This window comes from Jaculus jaculus, chromosome 8 (assembly GCF_020740685.1).
Source record: "Jaculus jaculus isolate mJacJac1 chromosome 8, mJacJac1.mat.Y.cur, whole genome shotgun sequence".
NCBI lineage: Eukaryota > Metazoa > Chordata > Mammalia > Rodentia > Dipodidae > Jaculus > Jaculus jaculus.
The window spans coordinates 64,682,541-64,701,661 of NC_059109.1; the positions used below are offsets into that span (position 1 = coordinate 64,682,541).

At 40.2% G+C, this 19,121-nt stretch overlaps 1 protein-coding gene across 1 annotated transcript in view; it reads left to right on the top strand.

Annotated features, from left to right (window-relative positions):
• Positions 1–19,121, top strand: part of Shc4 (SHC adaptor protein 4) — a 112,612-nt gene that overhangs the window by 20,535 nt on the left and 72,956 nt on the right. The window contains exon 2 of the mRNA XM_004669736.3: positions 4,722–4,792. Coding sequence (XP_004669793.3) covers positions 4,722–4,792 — 71 coding nt within the window. The remainder of the gene's footprint in view (positions 1–4,721; positions 4,793–19,121) is intronic.

A 19,121-nucleotide genomic window follows, 5' to 3' on the forward strand; every position in this document is an offset into this window, starting at 1 on the left:
GCTTTCACACAACTGGGGACTTCCTTACTTCCATCATGAGTGACTAGAGTCAATGGCTTTATTATTTGCTTTATTCATTGCTGTGACCAAATACCTGATAAGAAATAGCTTAAAGAAGGGAAGGGGAGCTGGAGAGATGGCTTAGCAGTTAAGGTGCTTGCCTGTGAAGCCTAAGAATCCAGATTTGATTCCCCAGTACCCACATAAGCCAGATGTACAAGATGACCCATGTGTATGGAGTTCATTTGCAGTGGCTATAGGCCCTGGCATGCCCATTCTCTCTTTCTCTCTCTCAAATAAATATTTAAAAAGAAGAAGGAAGGGGGTTATTTTTGCTTACACTTCAAAGGGATACCTTCCATCATGGGAAGTCAGCTGGTCACATGCATCCATAGTCAGAAAGCAAAGAATAGAAAGCAGGGGCAGGTTGAGATACCTGAAGGCCTTTCCACACTGATGAACTGCCTATAGTGAGGCTCCTCCTGCTAAAGATGTGTCCTCCTTCCCAAACAGTGTCACCAGCTAGAGACCAAATACATGGATCTATGAGGGACATTTTCTATTCAAATCATAATTGATATTGCAATTGTAACATAGTTCAAATAGGGCAAGCTTTCATAGGCTAGTATTTAAATTCTTGTTTTCATTATGAGGAGCCAAATCATACCAGGTTGAAGACTTTCCCCCAGAACAACAGGGAATAACATCCTTGATCTTCTAGGATTAGGCCACTACATAGTTTATAAAATTTCTAAATAGCTTCTTAGGAGGCTTGGACATAGTGCCAGCAATAGCTCTTTTCATAAAGACTTGCAAGTAAAGCTATTAATTGTAACTTTTGAATCTCAATAAAAAGTGCAACTGAATGAAAGATATAAGGCCTTAGGGAGTTTCTACATTGAGAATTTTGGTCAGAGAGAATTTACCTTTGTATGATCTGATTCCTACTTTTCTTTTTTAAATATTTTTATTTATTTGAGAGTGACAGAGAGAGAGAGAGAGAGAGAGAGAGAGAGAGAGAGAGAGAGAGAGAGAGAAAGGGCACGCCAGGGCCTCCAGCCACTGCAAATGAACTCCAGATGTGTGCGCCCCCTTGTGCATCTGGCTTATGTGGGTCCTGGGGAATTGAGCCTCGAACCAGGGTCCTTAGGTTTCACAGGCAAGCACTTAACCGCTAAGCTATCTCTCCAGCCCCTGATTCCTATTTTTCTAGAGCACAAAGGATGGTTGGTATGATGCGGAACTACAAACAACATTTACCATCTTAGGTGGCTAAATCTATTTTCTGTAACTATGGTTACTGGAGTTAGGGTCAAAACCTGGTCCTAACAAGTTAGACTTAGACATTGACCTCAATAGACAAGATAGATAAAATAATAGTGAAAGCAGAGAAAGATTTATATTCAATGTGGCCACCGTTGAAAAAACAAACAAAGAGGCCCAGTGACCCCTCCCAAGTCCATCCTGGTGTCTTGGCATGAGGAGGATCCTGACATGAGGTTTAGGTTTAAATAATAGGAAAGAGTGTTCATCATTAATACATCATTGTCTTGACTCTAGTTTCTTGTGCAAAGTGACTTGCCACTTCCTTCTTTGAGAATAATTGCTCCTCTGGCTGGCACCAGGCTCCTTCCTTCCAGCATGAGCTTCCTGGGTACAATTGAGAGACCTTGCCTCAGGAAATGAGGTGAAGCTGGCTGTGGTGGCGCACACCTTTGACCCCAGCACTCGGGAGGCAGGAGTAAGAGGATCACTGTGAGTTCAAGGACACCTGGAGAATACTTAGTGAGATTCCAGGTCAGCCTGGAAGGGAATGAGACCCTACCTCAGAAAAAAAAAAGAAAAGGAAAGGAAAGGGAAAGTGATCAAGAAAGACATCTGCCATTAACCTATGGCCTCCACATACATAAATACACACATGCATGTGCACTTGCACACATGTGAACATGCATCCCCATATAATACACACATATATACAAGTATAAATAATGCTCAATGTAGTTAACCAAGGTCTATTTTGAAGGGTCCATGGTTGCTAGGTAGAATTCTAGGCCCTGAAACAGTCAGCAGACAAAGACATTTTAGCAATAAAGGCCTGCAGGAAAATAAATAGACAAAGACAGGGCGTGGAGGAGACGGGCGGTGTCAGCATTCATGCACTCCTAGATGCTACATGCTCTCTTCTCAGACATGCCTCTTCTGCAGGGTGTGTTCTGAGCAGTGTAGCTCTGTCTCACTGAGCTCCCTCTTACCTTGCTTCCCAGTCCAGTGGAGCGGTCCTCCACTCCCATTGCCTGCCTACCTAGGTTTTCATTTGTTTTGTGTTTCACTAAAAGAGAAAGGATTTTTCATTCCTTTCTTAGAAAATCCACTTTCCAAATCAAACCAGGCAGGAGGAGGGCTTCCAGGAGATTATTTTAACTGATGACATATTCCTTTAAGAAGAAACACATTACAGATGGCCCAGTCAGGAGGCAGGTTATTTTGAGACTTCCTGAACATTATTTCTTGGCAAATGAATTCAAATAAATCATGTATTGTGCTGTAAGAGGTGCTGGGATAATGATGACTAGGACTCACTCCCTGCCCTTGAGGAGCTCATAGTCTGACGGTGATTGGAGAAGTTGAAACAGATAAGAGCAACACCAGGTCAGGGCAGTACAGGGGTGACCTAGATGCTCCAGGACCCAAAGAGATGGACAGAGAATGCTGTCCATGGGGTGTTAGAGAAGGTCTCAACCTGTAATAACTTCTGCTGCCTCATTTACTTACTTATTATTTATTTATTTATTTATGTTAGTCCAGGCTGACCTGGGATTCAGTGTGTAGTCTTAGGGTGGTCTTGAACTCATGGTGATCCTCCTACCTCTGCCTCACAACTGCTGGGATTAAAGATGCCTGCCACCACACCTGGCTCATTAATTTATTCTTTAGCCAGCCATTTACTCATATTTTCTGAGCAGTTTTTTCTTGGGTCATATACTACCAGCAGATAGTGCTTGTTTGACTGTTTATGGTAGTTTCTTGGTAATTGCTTTATTGGTATGTAGTTTACATGCCATATAATTCACCTATTTAAAAAGTATCCAATTTAATATGTTTTTAGTATATTCATAGACTTGTGCAATCATCACTAATTTCAGAATATCTTTATCAACTCCATAAGAAACTGTACACTTTAGCAGTCATAGCCCCTTCCCCCTACTCATCTCCAACACTATTTTCTAGCATTGAAGATGTATCTAGTTTAGATATCTCATACACATGACATGATATATTTTGTTTTATGACTTATTTCTTTTGCTCAGATTAATACTTTCAGTTTATTTCTGCTGTTCAACGCTTTAATGCCTCATTCCTTTTTATTGGCAACCAGATTAGGTACTTCCTCATTGCTGTGACAAAATCCTTGATAAAAATTAGTTTAAGCCGGGTGTGGTGGCACATGCCTTTAATCCCAGCACTTGGGAGGCAGAGGTAGGAGGAGCACTGTGAGTTTGAGACTACCCTGAGACTACATAGTGAATTCCAGGTCAGCCTGAGCTAGAGTGAGACCCTACCTCGAAAAACAAAACAAAACAAAATTTAGTTTAAGGGAGGAAGGGTTCATTTTAGGGTACAGTTCCATGGGGTAGAATCCATCATGGTGGGGGATACATGGCAAGAGCAAGAAACTGGTGTTACAACATCCTATCAGCAGGGAGGAAGGGGGCAAAGAGAGGGAGGAATGCTGAATGCTGAGCTATCTTTCTCCTTTTATCAGAGTATAGGAACTCAGCCCAATGGGATGGTACCATCCACAGTTCTGGTGGTTCTTCCCACTCAACTAACCTAATCTAGACAATCCCCCACACATATTACCAGAGACTCATTTCCAAGGTGAGTCTAAATTCTGTGAAGTTGGCAACCAAAAATTAACCATCACACTATCTATTCCAGTATATAATTATGTTATTTATTTGTCCCATCGGTAGACATTGTGTTGTTTATACTTTGGGACTGTTGTGAACAAAACTTCTGTGAATATTTGTATGTACTCTTTTGATCCATGCTTCCAGTTTTCCTGGGCCTATATCTAGAGTCATTATTTGTATGATAATTCAGTTGAAGCTTTTGAAGAACTGACAAGATGCTTTCCGTAGGATAGCATTGTTTCACATTCTCACCAATAGTGTGTGATGGTTCCAGTTTTTCCATATCTTTACCAATATTTGTTATTTTCTGTGTGCTCATTTTCTTGAAAGTATGTCTCCCAGAAGGCATGAAGTGACTTTGGTCTGCCTTCCCTCATTGGTGAATTATATTCAGAATCTTTTCATATGTGTATTGTCTTTTTATCCATTTAAAAAAATTATTTGAGAGAAGGAGAGAGAAAGAGGGAGAGAGAGAGAATCTGGGGTTCTGTAATGAGGTGGCAAAGCCAGAAGGCAGATCACACAATCTATAACTCACAGAGCCAAGATCCCAAATTCCAAACCACTAAATCCACAGTCATCTTCATGCCTGTATTCTTGACATTGCCATTGGGATTTAGCTGAGGTTTTATAACTGAATGGAAGCATGTGCCCATTGGTGATCATAAAAATCAATGCAGATGGAGTGTGCTCATCTAACTTGATATTAGGAGCTGACTGAAGATGTTTTTCAGGAAGTCACTGTGTAGCTAAGAGACAGCTTTATGGTATTTTTGTCCTATTTGATTTTCTTTTATTTTATTTTAGTACATGGGCTGCATTGAAGTGTTGCAATCAATGAGGTCACTGGATTTCGGAATGAGAACCCAAGTTACAAGGTAAGAGACAAGAAATTGGAGAGAATGTAAAGATTATTGTTTAAATTAGCCATAGTTTGTCCTGTAGGAGTTTGATGGCCTTCAAGTAATAAGGCATTTTTACCCATATGGCTGCGAAGTAGAATTACTCCATTGACCACGCATAAGTAGCTGTATCTCATCATGTGAAAATGTCTGAACTATATGAATAACATTTGTGTTCCATATGGAGACTAAAATGATTCAACCTATAGAAATAACTGGTTTCCCAAGTACAAAATTGTTTAAAATTTTGCTTTGAAATGGAGCATTTCAGAATATCCTACCCATCAATGCAATAAAGGTAAAACTAGGCAATAATTTCCAACATCAGAAAGCCCAGGACTTCCCTATTTATGCAACCCCTGGCAAGAGAATTTGTCTGAGTAGCCCCCCCTTTATGTACAATGGACGAGATAGAAGAGTTGAACCAGGGAACCTTTGTCCAGGGTGGTCCTAGGAGGCTAAAGGGAGGGAAATGGAATCTTTGGTATTCAGAGCTCAAGTAAGAGGCAGTAAAACAAGGAACAGTTTGTTAAAACCAATACTAAAGAAAGGATAGAGAGAGGAATAAGTGAGTGTGATACTGGTAACTGGGAAGACTATGATGATGAATGTGGTGAAGGGACTAGATTAATAAGTGATTCACAAGGAACACTTTGGAATATGTTGTACATGGTGCCAAGTATGTCTCAGAGGCATACCACAGGGCCCTTCTGGACCTGTGATTGGAGGCCACCTGCTATGAAAGTGAATATTCTTATTATGGAAAGAGGCAAACTTGTCCTTATGCTCATGACCAATTGAATTCTAGGCCTAGAAAAAGTGTCCCATTATCCAAAATTCCAAGACAAAGAACTGAAACATATTCCTGTTTAGGAGAATCATAGTATATAGGAGTGTATTAAGGACTCTGAGAAATCCTGTACCATAGCTTTAGAAACTTCAACTTTATCTCAAAATGTTCTAAGCTTATTTGGATCAAATTATTTTTTCATATAATGTTAACAAACCCATAGTATTTGATGAAATACACTTTAGGAAATGGTGATTTGGACTTCTTGTGAGTTCTTCCTATGTGTTTTTTTTTCTAAACTTCTCACCAATCTTTGGTATTTATCTGGACCAAATAAAGGACATAAAATCCTATTGCATGATAGTGATATTACTATAGTAATAATGCTCAGTAAGATGATAGAGTTGTAGTCTCTGTGTGAATGTGGTGTGTGTGTGTGTGTGTGTGTGTGCACGCGCACGCATGTGCGCAGTCTGTAGTCTGAGCATCTACCTCAGCCCTTGGACAAGTAGGAGAGGCTCAGCTTAGTGGATATTTATTAAAGAAAGGTGTGGTTCCACATGACTGTACTTCTAGTATTTGAAAGTAGGTACATTTCTTCTTTTTATACCTGCTTTTTTCACTTACACCCTTCAATCACTCTCCAAGGGTCATGATTTCTAGACTACTTTCCATAAAATTAACCATATTTTGGAGAAATTGTAGGCTTTATTTTATTTTGATGATTTATAATCTGAGAAAAACCCTTTGTCTAATCCTGAGTACCCTACAGATGGGAAAAGGAGGGTTGACATTCCAGATTCTTAGAATAGAAGCACAGGACAAATGAATGACCATTATCCCAACCTGAGTACTACAGTCTGAGTATATCCTTCCAAGTTCATATGTTGAAGCTTAGCTGACAGAGTGTTGCTCTCACGCCTTTAGGAGGTGATTAAGTCACAAAGACAGAGCTCTCATAAGTGGGGTTGGTACAATGTTTCCGTTAGACCCTTCTACCATGTGAAGGCACAGCAAGAGGTTTTCATCTATGAAGAAGAAAATGAGACTTCACCAGGCACTAAATCTGCTGGTGCCTTGTTCTTGGACTTCCCAGCTTCCAGGAGCATAAGAAATACATTTTTATTTATAAATTACTCAGTTTAACATATTTTATTATAAGAGAAAGAACAGACTAAGATATTGAGAAGAATTTATTTTCTCTTCATTCTTCTGTTCATTTATTGATCATCCTCCTTTATCCAAGTGCTTGTAGAGGGCCTCACAAGTTCTTGAAAGTAGGCAAGAACTATGGGGCTAGAATGAGTGTGGCAAAGTGTTTGCCCGCATAGAACTTAACACGTAGCTAGCTTATTGGTCATGAATTATTTTAATTCCTGTCTTGTTCTCCCTTTATATCAGTTACTTTCTTATTGCTGGGACAAAATACCTGACCAAAAGCAGCTTATGGAAGGAAAGGACTTATTTTTGGCTTTATAGTTTTTTTTAAATTTTTTTTATGTTTATTTATTTATTTGAAAGTGACAGACAGAGAAAGAGGCAGAGAGAGAGAGAGAGAGAAAGAGAGAGAGAGAATGGGCATGCCAGGGCCTCCAGCCACTGCAAATGAACTCCAGACGCATGTGCCCCCTTGTGCATCTAGCTAACGTGGGTCCTGGGGAATCGAGCCTCGAACGAGGATCCTTAGGCTTCACAGGCAAGTGCTTAACCACTAAGCCATCTCTCCAGCCAGGCTCTATAGTTTCTAGGGGACGTTTCATCAAGCAGCAACCAGGTATCACATCATCACATCACCAAAGAGGAAAGAGAGAGACTGAATCAAGTACAGCAAGTTGGACTGGAAGTTAAAAGCCCAAGGGTCACCCACAGTGACATACTTCTATAACAAAGGCTTCATAGCATTTATGAACAGTGCCATCCCTGGCGATTAATCATGGAAAACATGATACTAAGGGGGACATTTTACATTCAAACCACTACACTCTTCTTTTCCCAATGCTTATATATTCTTGACATTGAACTGATAGTTAAGTTACTTTATTACCAGTTTTTGTGGTTATCATCACTAAAACATTACTTTTGAATTGCATCTCAAATCTTTTAAAATTTTCATCTACTCATAAAGTTTCTGAATTAAACACACAATTTTATTTAGTACAGTAAAATGTTCAATGAATCACTTAGGATTACAAAGGAAAGGAACTTTATTCCAAAGGAATAAACTATTTAGGATTACAAAGGAACTTTATTTTGTGTTGTCATGCACAACTTTCTTGAACTTTTTGCTATCAGACACGAGATGATTCAGGTGTGGAGGCTGATAAAACAGTGTAACTAATCACCACAGAGTCACAGTTAATGGTAAATGTTTCACATACCCTCTTCAGACTGTAAAACGAAAACATCAAGATGTCATCCTGGTGATAAGTAGAGGCCACCATTTGGATGCACAAATAGGGTCAAGATTGAAACTGAAGAGAGATGTAGTAGAATAGTGACCTTTTGGCTAATGTCTGAGAACTGAAGCTACAGGACAAAGAACACACAGATAACTCAAATGAGAGCAGACAAAGGGAAAAGAATAAGAGTCCATTTACCTTTGCAGCAGTTCACCCAATTCTACCCCATTCAAAGCTACCCTCACACTGTGCTTTCACTCCAGGTCTGGGTCCTGGGAAGCCCCATGGGAGCTCTTAGTGCTGTTGCCCTGAGAATTCTCGTCCAGGCATCCAGCTCCTATTCTGACCTAGATCTCCATTGTGAGCAATAGAGAATTCTTGTGAAAGGGCAAAGCAACAGGCTTTTCCTGACAGTGACCAGAAACATTAAGAAAACAAAGACATATAGCCAAGTTTGTCTTCTGAATTTCTGGAAAACATCACCACTAGCTAGAGATGAGAGAAGCAGAAAATGAAAAATATGAGGGTTACATAGGCATTTGCTTTTTCCTTTAAAAATGTCCTCACATTTTTTTGTTTTTAAAACAAAGTTAAACAAAAGACCTCATTTGCTCTAAACCAAGAAACGCGCATAGATATAAGAAATCAATTCATTAAAATCTAAAGCCCAGTTTCCTTCCCTGGATTAACCATTCACATAATGACAGAGAAGCGTCTGTACTCCCATGTCCACAGCCGCACTATTCATGACAGCCAAATGGAAACAACCTGTCTATCACCTGATGGATTTACAAAGAAAACATGGTACTCATGCACAGTAGAATACTATTAAGAAAGAATGAAGGCCCAATCATTTACTGTAATATGGATAGAATAGGAGATCATTAGGTTAACAAACGTAAGCCAGGCATAGAAAGATCCTGCATAATGTCACTCATGTGGGGTATAAAAGAGTTGATCTCATAGAAGTTGAGGGTAAAATTGAGGTTACAGAAATCCAGGGAGTATGCGGAGGGGGAGGGATGAGGACAGGCTGATCAATGGGTAACAGCTAACATAGAACATAAAGTTCTGGTGTGCTTTTGCATATTGGGCGATTGTAGATAGCAATGATGTAGCACACATTATGAAAAGCCAGAGTAGATTTTAATTTAGCCATAAAGCATGATACATGTTTAAGGAGATATGCCTGTGTAACCTGATTTGACATTTCACAATGTGTATGTTCATGGAAACAATACATGCTTCCTCAGTAATAGGTGAGATTTTTATGTTTTATGTACTAGTGAAGAACAAACTTTAGTCAGATTATTGTGATGGGTTGAATGTAAAATGTCGCCTAGAGCTTCAAGTGACTGTAATTAAGATTCCTACTTAGTCCCCAACTGGTGGATCTTTTAGAAGGTGAAGCCTTGCTGGAGGAGGTGTGTCACTGGGTTGAACCTCGGGTTTCATTAATCAAGCTCAATGCATGTTCAGCACCAGCCCTCTCTTGCTGCTCTCCCATGCTGCTGTCGTATGAAGAGGTGAACCAGCTTCCTACTTGTGCTATGCTCTTGTCTACCATGAGGAAGCTTCCCCTAGAAACTATCTTCCTCTAAGCTGCTTCTGTCAAGTATTTTGTCTCAGTAATGAGAAGATAACTACTACAATTAGAAAAATGATTAAGTGCCAAAAAGGCAAAATAATCATGATAATTATCATTGAAAATGTACATCCTCAGGGGCATCTAATTCTGAAATGCTTTCACTTTTGTTCTCAAGATGAAAAATAATCTGATTTATTATGGAAATTGATAAATTGTATTAAAAGGAAAGAAAATATAGACAAACCACTGATATAACCATTAGCAATGGTTTAATGAATTGTTTCGTATTTATAGATTTAAAAACTGCAGTGGGATTTTGTGGTGCATGTAAATTGGTAGTGTGCTTTTGTTATTTATTGTGTACATTTCATATCATTAAGTCTGTGCAATAATTGCCTTAAGATGGGGTTTAAGGTAAAAAACACAATTTCAAGTATGTGTTTTGCTATCAGTACATTTATGAATAGTCTTTTGCCTTTAAGTAACAGAAATGACTGTCTACTTTAGGCACAAAAGGGGAATTTCTTGACAAGCATGCTGGGGTAACCTGTAGAAGTTGAGGAACAGTGAACAGTCAAATCAACACAAGGATGGAAGTTAGGGTTCCCAAGGCCTCCTGCTTCTCCACTTCTGGGTCCTCCTGCTCTGAATATCAAATTCTCAGAAAGGATGGTAACTGGGATACAATCTTGAATTGGCCATCTTTGGTCATGACACAGTTACATTCCATGGTTATCAAGTATTGGAGAGGAGAGGAAGAGAAAGAGGAGAAAAAGGGGGAAGAAGGGTAGAGGGAGGACAAGGGGAGGAAGAAGAGAATAAGGAAGGAGAGGAAGTCAAGAGGAAAAAGAAGCTTGTGAAACTAAGTCAGTAGTTGTGAAAAATAGATTTCCACACCCAAACAAAACAAGAAATTGGATCAATTTCTTTGGACTCCTGTGTAAAGATCACTGCACCACTCTAAATTGCCCTGAATAATTTACTAAAATGTAATGCTTTCAAAATTGCCAATCAGAAAAGATTATTGTTTTACAGCAATGTATTAATTTTAGAGCGTATCCAACTCAGCTGCATGCATTTCTGTGTTGGATGGGCGTTTCTAGAAACTGTGAGACTCCTTGTGTAGATGGTATATATATTTGTGTCCCCTTTAAAGGAATTAAAACAGTGCTTTAGGTGTTTATAGCAATTTATAAAATGGACTTATTTTTTGTTCCATGACAAGCTGTTTATAGTATGTATATTTTGTCTGAGAAGCTCTTAGTCCACTTATAGAATCTTTTCCATGGAAAATAAAATGTACTTTATTAAGTTACTGAAAATATATTGCAGCTAATAGAAGAGCTTTAAAATCTGACCATATAATCTACATAAATGAGAATATGTTCATATTTTATCAAACAAATACATACCTCAAATGGGTGGTTTTCACACATTCACTAACTTAAGACAGAGTAGCTATACATATCTGTCTGTGTTGAAGTATAGCTGTTAGTGGATGGCCTCAAGCATTTGAAGAGAAATGCATGAATTCAGAAATTAAAGCCTTTTCATAATAAAGTCAATACCCATGGGGAGACTGAAAGATTTTTAGCTGGGTACTGAATGAAATAGCTTTCTGCAAATCAGAATGTTTTCTAGGATCTCCCTTTTCTAGTCCTTTTTGATTCCTGTGACAGGACCTCTAATTTGAAGTTTGATAAACTGGTCATTCCTTCATCTACATCTGTGTGTATATGTGTGTGTGTGTGTGTGTGTGTGTGTGTGTGTGTGTGTGTGTGATGTGTGGTGTATGTATGTGAGTGTTGTTGTAGTCCGGTTCACATTGCTGTTAGAAATCACCCAACCAAGAGCAGCTTCTGGGAAAAAGAGATTTATTTTGGCTTACAGGCTCGAGGGGAAGCTCCACGATGGCAGGGGAAAATGATGGCATGAGCAGAGGGTGGACATCACCCCCTGGCCAACATAAGGTGGACTACAGCAACAGGAGGGTGTGCCAAACACTGGCATGGGGAAACTGGCTATAAAGCCCATAAGCCCACCCCCAACAACACACTCCCTCCAGGAGGCATTAATTCCCAAATATCCATCAGCTGGGAACCTAGCATTCAGAACACCTAAGTTTATGGGGGACACCTGAATCAAACCACCACAAGTGTGTAGATGCTGTGCCCCTTATATGTATATGTGGAGGCCAGAGGAGAATGTCAGATGCCATTCTTTTATCAATCATCTGTGTATCTCAACCCAGAACTGTTTTCTATCAGTGAGCCCCAGAGAGTCTCCAGTCTCTGCTTAGCAGACATGGGATACAAACATGCGTGGCCACACCCAGCTTTTTACGGGGGTTCTGGGGAGTCAAACTTGGCAGTCTCTGGCCTCATATTTAAGCAAGTGATCTTACCTGCCAAGTATCTCCCCATCCCAATTGTCTCATCTTTACAATACAAGTACAATAGAGATTTTTTTTTCTGGAAACACCAATGTTGCAGCAACATGGGAGCCTCCCCAAAAAGCTCAGAGTGTCCCATCATATCTGCTGTGAAAATAATTTGGTACCCTAGAATCCTACCTAAGATCATGTTTCTAGCACATGCAAAGCACAGTCATGGAGCCACATAAATATTTATTGACTAATGACAAGCTTTCAGGGCTTTAAGAACCCAGGTCACATATCTTCAGGTGACTATGGAAGTCTTAAAAACTTCTGGTCAGCAAAAATTAAACAAACAAAAAAATACAGAAAAAAAAAAAAAACCAAAACACCATGAGAATATAAACCAGAGGAGCTGGCATCCTGAACTAGTCTGAATTCCAAAGTAAAGAGCTCTGAGGCAATTAGGTCAGATCCTTGGCTGCTTAGTCTAGCATTTGGCCTATTGTATTGGCACTAGGCATATATATTTTTGAGCAAAGTAAAAAAAATTAATGCATTGCAAATACTTGATTTGTTTCAGGCAGGCTTGAGGTCCAAAAAGGTGATTCAGAGGAAGAGAATGACTTTTCTGTCCACATGGACCTGGCTAAGCATCAACCATTAACCTCTTTCTAGTTGAAGAAACGAACTGTAGTTTTTAATTATGAGACACTTGACCCAGTGGCTAATTATTAATAGATACTATGATAAATATTACCATTATCATAAAATTTAACATTCATAAGATAAGTATTACCCTGCAATGTGCATGAGAATAACGAGACAAAAGAAAGAAGAAATTTCAAGCGTCACTTAATGGCAGGAGTAGAAACTAGGTGTGCATGATTCTAACATTCTGTGTATCTCAGGGAGAAAATTTTAAGGAACAAATCTCTGGGAAATGCTAAGTCATAAGTGATAGAATATGAAGAAATTTAATCCACAGCCTAGAATTTGGCTGTGTTTACAATGATAGTTTGATGGTTAATGTTGATTGTCAAGTTAATAGTGTCTAAAAGACAAATCTTTGAGATGCCTGTGAGGGTGTTCCTGGATTAGGTTAATTGAGGTGGGAAGACCTGAAATAGTCTATTCTTCTTTCCTGATTTTTGTCTATCCACCACAGATAGACAGCAAAGGTGAACAAATGATACTTATTTATATGGATATATAACAACTTGAATGCAAAATGGACTCCTGGTGACCTCTGGCTTACTAAACAAGAGGACAGAGGTGGTTATATAGTTCATGCATGGTGAGCAACAGGTTTGCCCACCTAGAGAGCATAAGTATTACAGCTTTCTCTCTGTGGCCACAGGCTACTGACAAAGAGAACACAAAATTGCCATAGCTCTCAGTCTTGTTAGGTTCTGAAACTAGTCAGGAGGCACTGAAGCCAGGAACCAGGTTGCCAGAATAATAGCAGGTCCCATAGGCTCAGGAGCCAGAGACTGCCAAGGCCACAGGTCCCCTTGAGTCTCTCTCTCTCTCTCTCTCTCTCTGTGTGTGTGTGTGTGAGAGAGAGAGAGAGATTGAGAAAGAGAGAGAGAGAGAGTCAGTAGAGAGTCCAGGCATCCAGAGCCAGCAGGCCCCTGAGGCAGGGAAGGTCTTCATTTTGTTGAGTTATATATGAATCTGTACTGAGGCATTTAGTTTGGGGGCTTATATCAGCACAGGCCAGCCCTGATGCATGCAAATAAGATGAAACTATGGGGACCAATCAAAAAAGCCAGAAAAGCTGCCCAAACTGAAAAGTTATCACCAACTGCTCTATTTTCCTTGGCACCATGGCACCAGCTTATAGAAAGATGGCTGAGGGAGTCCCTCGTCAATCTCCAGCCACTACCTGGAAAGAGCCCTTTGCTCCCAGACTGTCATGGCAGCTAGCAGTCAGGAGCTGCACTTGGGTAACAAAATGGTGCAGGAAAACAGCCACAGTATGAGGTTGGCATTGGAGGTTTGCAGAGCTGTCTGTTTACAGCCCTGCCAGGAGAGAGAGGATCCCTCTCTTACTTCAAAGCCATCCTAAATAAGGACAGCACCTTTCCATGGGGTTCTGGACTGCATCAAAAGGAAGAAGTAAGCACTAGCATTCATCTCTCTCTGCTTCCTGACACAGATACAGTGTGATCAGCTGTCATCTATGCCCCTCCCTCCCGCCATCCCTCCCTCCCTCCCTTCCTCCCTCCCTCCCTCCCTTCCTTCCAAGTTGCTTTTGTGAGATATTTTGTCACAGCAATAAGAAAAGTACTAATGCAGACAGACTCCTTGTTTGTGAGTTCTCTCATAGATATGCTGGCAAGAATAGTTAAATGTCCTTTTCTACTCACTACTGAAGAGAGAAAGAGCTAAAGTCACCCTTTCTTTACTCTCCATTATCATGGACAAGAAAAGTCATAGAGAAATTAAATCCCTCAAGTTTTGTTCAAAATTTTGTACAAAATTTATTTCTGGGTCCTCAAGTATTTTGCCTTGTAAGCATGCTCATGGTATGACTTAATGTAGGTTAGGTGATATTAACACAAAGAAGAATTATAGTTCCTTCTCTGTCCTGGTACTGAGAGCTGATAGGTGAAACAGAACAAAGTGGAATAGGATAAAATGGCCATCTCATAATGTGCACCTCCTTCTACTACGAAGCTGAATGAACTGTGTTGGTTAGCTTCTTGTTACTCCAGCAAATACTTGAGACCATTATTTTAAAAACAATGGTTTGTTTGGGCTCAACAGCTTTGAAGGTTTTAACCCATGGTCATTGGTCTTTTAAAAAATGTATTTTAAAAGGGGAAAGTGTGTGTGGGGGGAGGGAATTAACATATTTTTTTAATAATGGAAAATGCTAATAAAAATTAAAAAAAAACTGAAAGTGTAGGGGGAAGGAAGGGAATTAACATGGGATTTTTTTATAATCATGGAAAATGCTAATAAAATTTTTTTTAAAAAGATGTAAAGAAAAAAATGTATTTTAGGCATTTACTTATTTGCAAGCATAGAGAGAAGAGAGACAGATACACACAGAGAGAATAGGTGTGCCAGGATGTCTAGCAGCTGCAAATAGAACTCTAGATGCATGCGTCACTTTGTGTATTTGGCTTTATATGAGTATTGGATAATCAACTCAAGTTGTTAGGCTTTTCAGGCAAGTGCCTTAACTACTGAGCAATCTCTCTAGCCTATCACTGGCCTTAAAAAAAATAATATCATTGACCTTTTTATATATACATATACATATTCATTGACAACATCTATACTTACAATAAACTATGATATTTCCCTCCTCTCCCCCACTTTCCCCTTCATAACTCTGCTCTCCATCATATCCCCTCCCTCTCTCCATTAGTATCTCGTTTAATTTGATGTCATCGTCTTTTTCTCCTATTATGAAGATCTTGTGTAGGTACTCCTGTGAGGTCATGAATATTGAGGCCAATTTCTGTCCAGACAGTTGTATGTAAGGAGTGGTGCTCTTCCTTTGGCTCTTATATTCTTTCTGCCACCTCTTCCACAATGGACCCTGAGCTTTGGAGGGTGTGAGATGTTTCAGTGCTGGGCACTCCTCTGTCCCTTTCTCTCAGCACTATGTTGCCTTTTGGGTCATCCCAGTGGTCATCACCATCTGAATAGAGAAGCTTCTCTAATCAGAAGTGAGAGTAGTATTAATATATGTATATGAACATTAAGTGTAGTGCTTTCAGGCAATTTGGTGAGAATAATATATATATTTATCCAGACAAGAGCAGCTTTATACCCCTACGGCTCATGACCTCCCCTGCCATCAGCTTTTGATTAGGTTTTCAGTACCAGGCAAGTATTCCCTCCCATATAGTAAACCTTCAGTTCAATTAGAGAGCAGTTGGTTTCCCCCAGCACAGACATGCCACTATTGCTCTTGTTCAGTCATTTGGCCTTTCTGGCCAAACTTGAAGCTTCTAGTGTCCCGTTTTCACCGCTGATGACTTCTGTCTCCTATAAGGCTATATACAATGCAGCTTTTTCCAGCTTTCAGTTGGCTGGGCTACAGGGAAAAGGTTTTCCTCTCAGCACCAGCTTGATTTCTCAGTGACTTTGGTGCTCAGGCATGCAAAGCCTTCAGAAATAGGGTCTCACCATTGGCTTCTCAAGGGAAACCAAGGGCCTTGGCAATAGCCTATAATGTATTGGAGGCAACAGGGACCTCCCTGGCCAACAACTCACTGGAAGGTATTCCATCCTTGGCACTGAAAATTTTCTAGTAACAATCTATGGCTTCTGGATGTGCCATTATTCAAAAATGTAGATTTTCATATGTCTTATTCAGATGATCTTGAATTTTGATTGATCCTCCCCCCACTTCTTTTACACAATCTCTTCCCCTGGCCTTAGGCCTTTCACTTCACTGTAATCTGTTCTTCTACACATTGACCTTTTTTCTTTTTTTTTTTTAAAAAAGCAAATTACTTAAGTTTTTATTAAAATAAAAACTTTGTTAAAATTTACATAAACTCCTTGAACCACTCTTCTTTGTCTCCTCTTTCTCACACCTCTCCGCTGAGCCTCCCTCTTCTTTCCTGCTATTCCCTCTTCTATATTGATGCCTTTTTTTTGCTTCCTCAATCATCCATGACAACCTGTTGATGACCCAATATTGTGCAGGCAGCAATAGCTTCAGTGAATTCATAAATTCAACTGCCACTTTCTGTCTGGGAGATAGCATTCCACAGCCTTCTTCCTATCCTTTTACACTCTTTTTGCCACTTCTTCTATAGTTCCTGAGCCATTGGAGGGTATGACAGAGATGTCAGAACACTCAAGTTTTCACTGCTTCTTAGCATTTTGAGGAGTTTTGAGTCTCCCTAGCAATCACTGCCATCTGAAAAGAGAAATTTCTCCAACCACAAGTGAGAAAAGAACTAATATAATGGAATTACCATAAGCAATTAGAAGGCAATTAGGTGAGCATAATATATCCATGTAGCCAAACAACAGATTAACTTCCCCACCAGGGCTTGTGACCTTCCTGGCTATGCCCTTTTTGCTTTAAAGTTTACTTCTTTGTTTGCAAGCAGTGGGGGCTGGGCATGTAAGGACCTCTTGTCACTGTATATGAACTCCAGATATATGCACCACTTTAGACATCTGATTTTACATGATTATTAGGAATTTGAACCTGGGCTGCCAGACCTTTCTAAGCAAGCACCTTACACTACTGAGTCTTTCCTGGCAAGGGGGTTCTGGTTATAGTCTTGTTGCATTCAGCTCCTTGCTGCTGGGACAAATGTCCAACCAGAAGCAGCTTATAGGGAGGAAAGGGTTTAGTTCAGGTTTACAGAATCCAGGGGAACACATTAATAGTGGAAGCAGCTGGCTCACTTCAACATCCTTAGCAGAGATAAACAGCTGCCAGCAGCAGCAAGCTCAACAACCAGAGCTCCAATTGCTCTTTATACATATTAAGGCAGGACTTAAGATCCACCCCCAGCGACACATCCCCTAAGCAGGGATCTGCTTGCTGGGGACTCAAGGTACAAGCTCAATCTTAATAAAAAATGTCTGAGTCTATGGGGCCATACATTCAAACTGCTACATGCCCAACAATACACCTCCTCCAGCAAGGCTCCACCTCCCAAATTGCCCCCAGCTGGGGCCTAAGCATTCAGAACACATGAATTTATGGGAGACATCTGATTCAAACCATCACAGTTGCCTAGGTGGCCAGTTGTATAGCTGGCAGTGTCCCCTGCTGGTTAAGACTCCTGATGACTTTTCTCCCCCAGCAGGCTGCATTTTCAGCACTGTGACCGCTAGTCAGCAAAGAAAGGCTTCCGGCTTGATTTCTCAGTGTCCTGAAACTGAAGGAGGTGGTGTCTTCAGCAATAGGGTTTTACCACGTAGTTTTAGTGGGCAGCCCAGAGCCTTGGCAATAGCTTGGATTGTTTTGGGGTTCTCAGGAGCCTCACTAACAACTTACTTGGAGGTATTCCACTCTTGGCACTGAAGATTTTCTCTAACAACTCATGACATGGATACAGCATTATACCCTCACAGGACCTTCTGCCTAAACTCTTCTTTGGTGGGAGGGCAGATGTTTTTAAGCCTGTGACAAGGCAGTATACATCATGGTGGGTGCACTGCAGTAGATGAATCTGCTCAATTCACAAAGGGGACAGGGTCTCAATTGCCTCTTCAAAGGCATGTCCACAATGACTTAACTTTCTTCCACTATGTCCCATCTCTTAACAGGTCCACCATTTTCCAATATGCATACAAGAGTTCCACTAAGTCTTTAATATAGAGGCATTTGGGGACACTTTCCCAAACTATAACATAGACCAAGTCCAAAATATGTATAAATAATCACACTTTGAGACGTTTTGTACCAGGTACAACCTAAGAACTGATCCTGACCTCAAAGCCTGTCACATTCAGTTCTGGTTTGCTCTAAAGCAAGGATTAGCAAACCATGGTCAAGAGGCGAAATTCAGGCCCCTATCTGTTTTTCATTTTCCTTCTTTTGATACTTTTGACTGGTTGAAAAGAAATATATCTTGTGTTGTATGGAAATTACATGGAATTCAGATTTCAGTTCTCATATGTGCTAGTGACATGAAACAGCCTGGCTGTTTCTTTTGTTGTCTGGGTTGACATGCTCATGATATATTGTTTGTATTTACATGCTCATTATATATTTATAGTTGTGACAGAGAGTGTATAGCATGCAAAGCTCAAAGTATTTACTCTCTGGCCCTTTTTAGAAAGGGTCTGTGGACTGCTGTACCTGATGACTACTCAGTTGAGGCTTGGATAGACTCAACAGGAGTAGGCTTGAAAACTTGCAAGCCATCACTTGGGAGGTGTAGACAGGAGGATCAGAAGTTCAAGGTTATCCTCCATACAGTGAGTTTGAGGCCAGTCTTGGATACATGAGACCCTGTCTCATAAACAATAAAAAAGAAACAAACAAAAAAGGGGTGGCAGAAAGAGGGCTCAGTGGATAAAGTGTTTCTGTTACAAGTGTGAGAAGCAAAGTTTAGGTTTCCAGCACCCATATCCATGTAAATGCTGGGTGGGCATAATCCCAGCATTCATGAAATAGAGAATGGGGGCTGTCCTAGGAATATGTTGGTAGCTACACT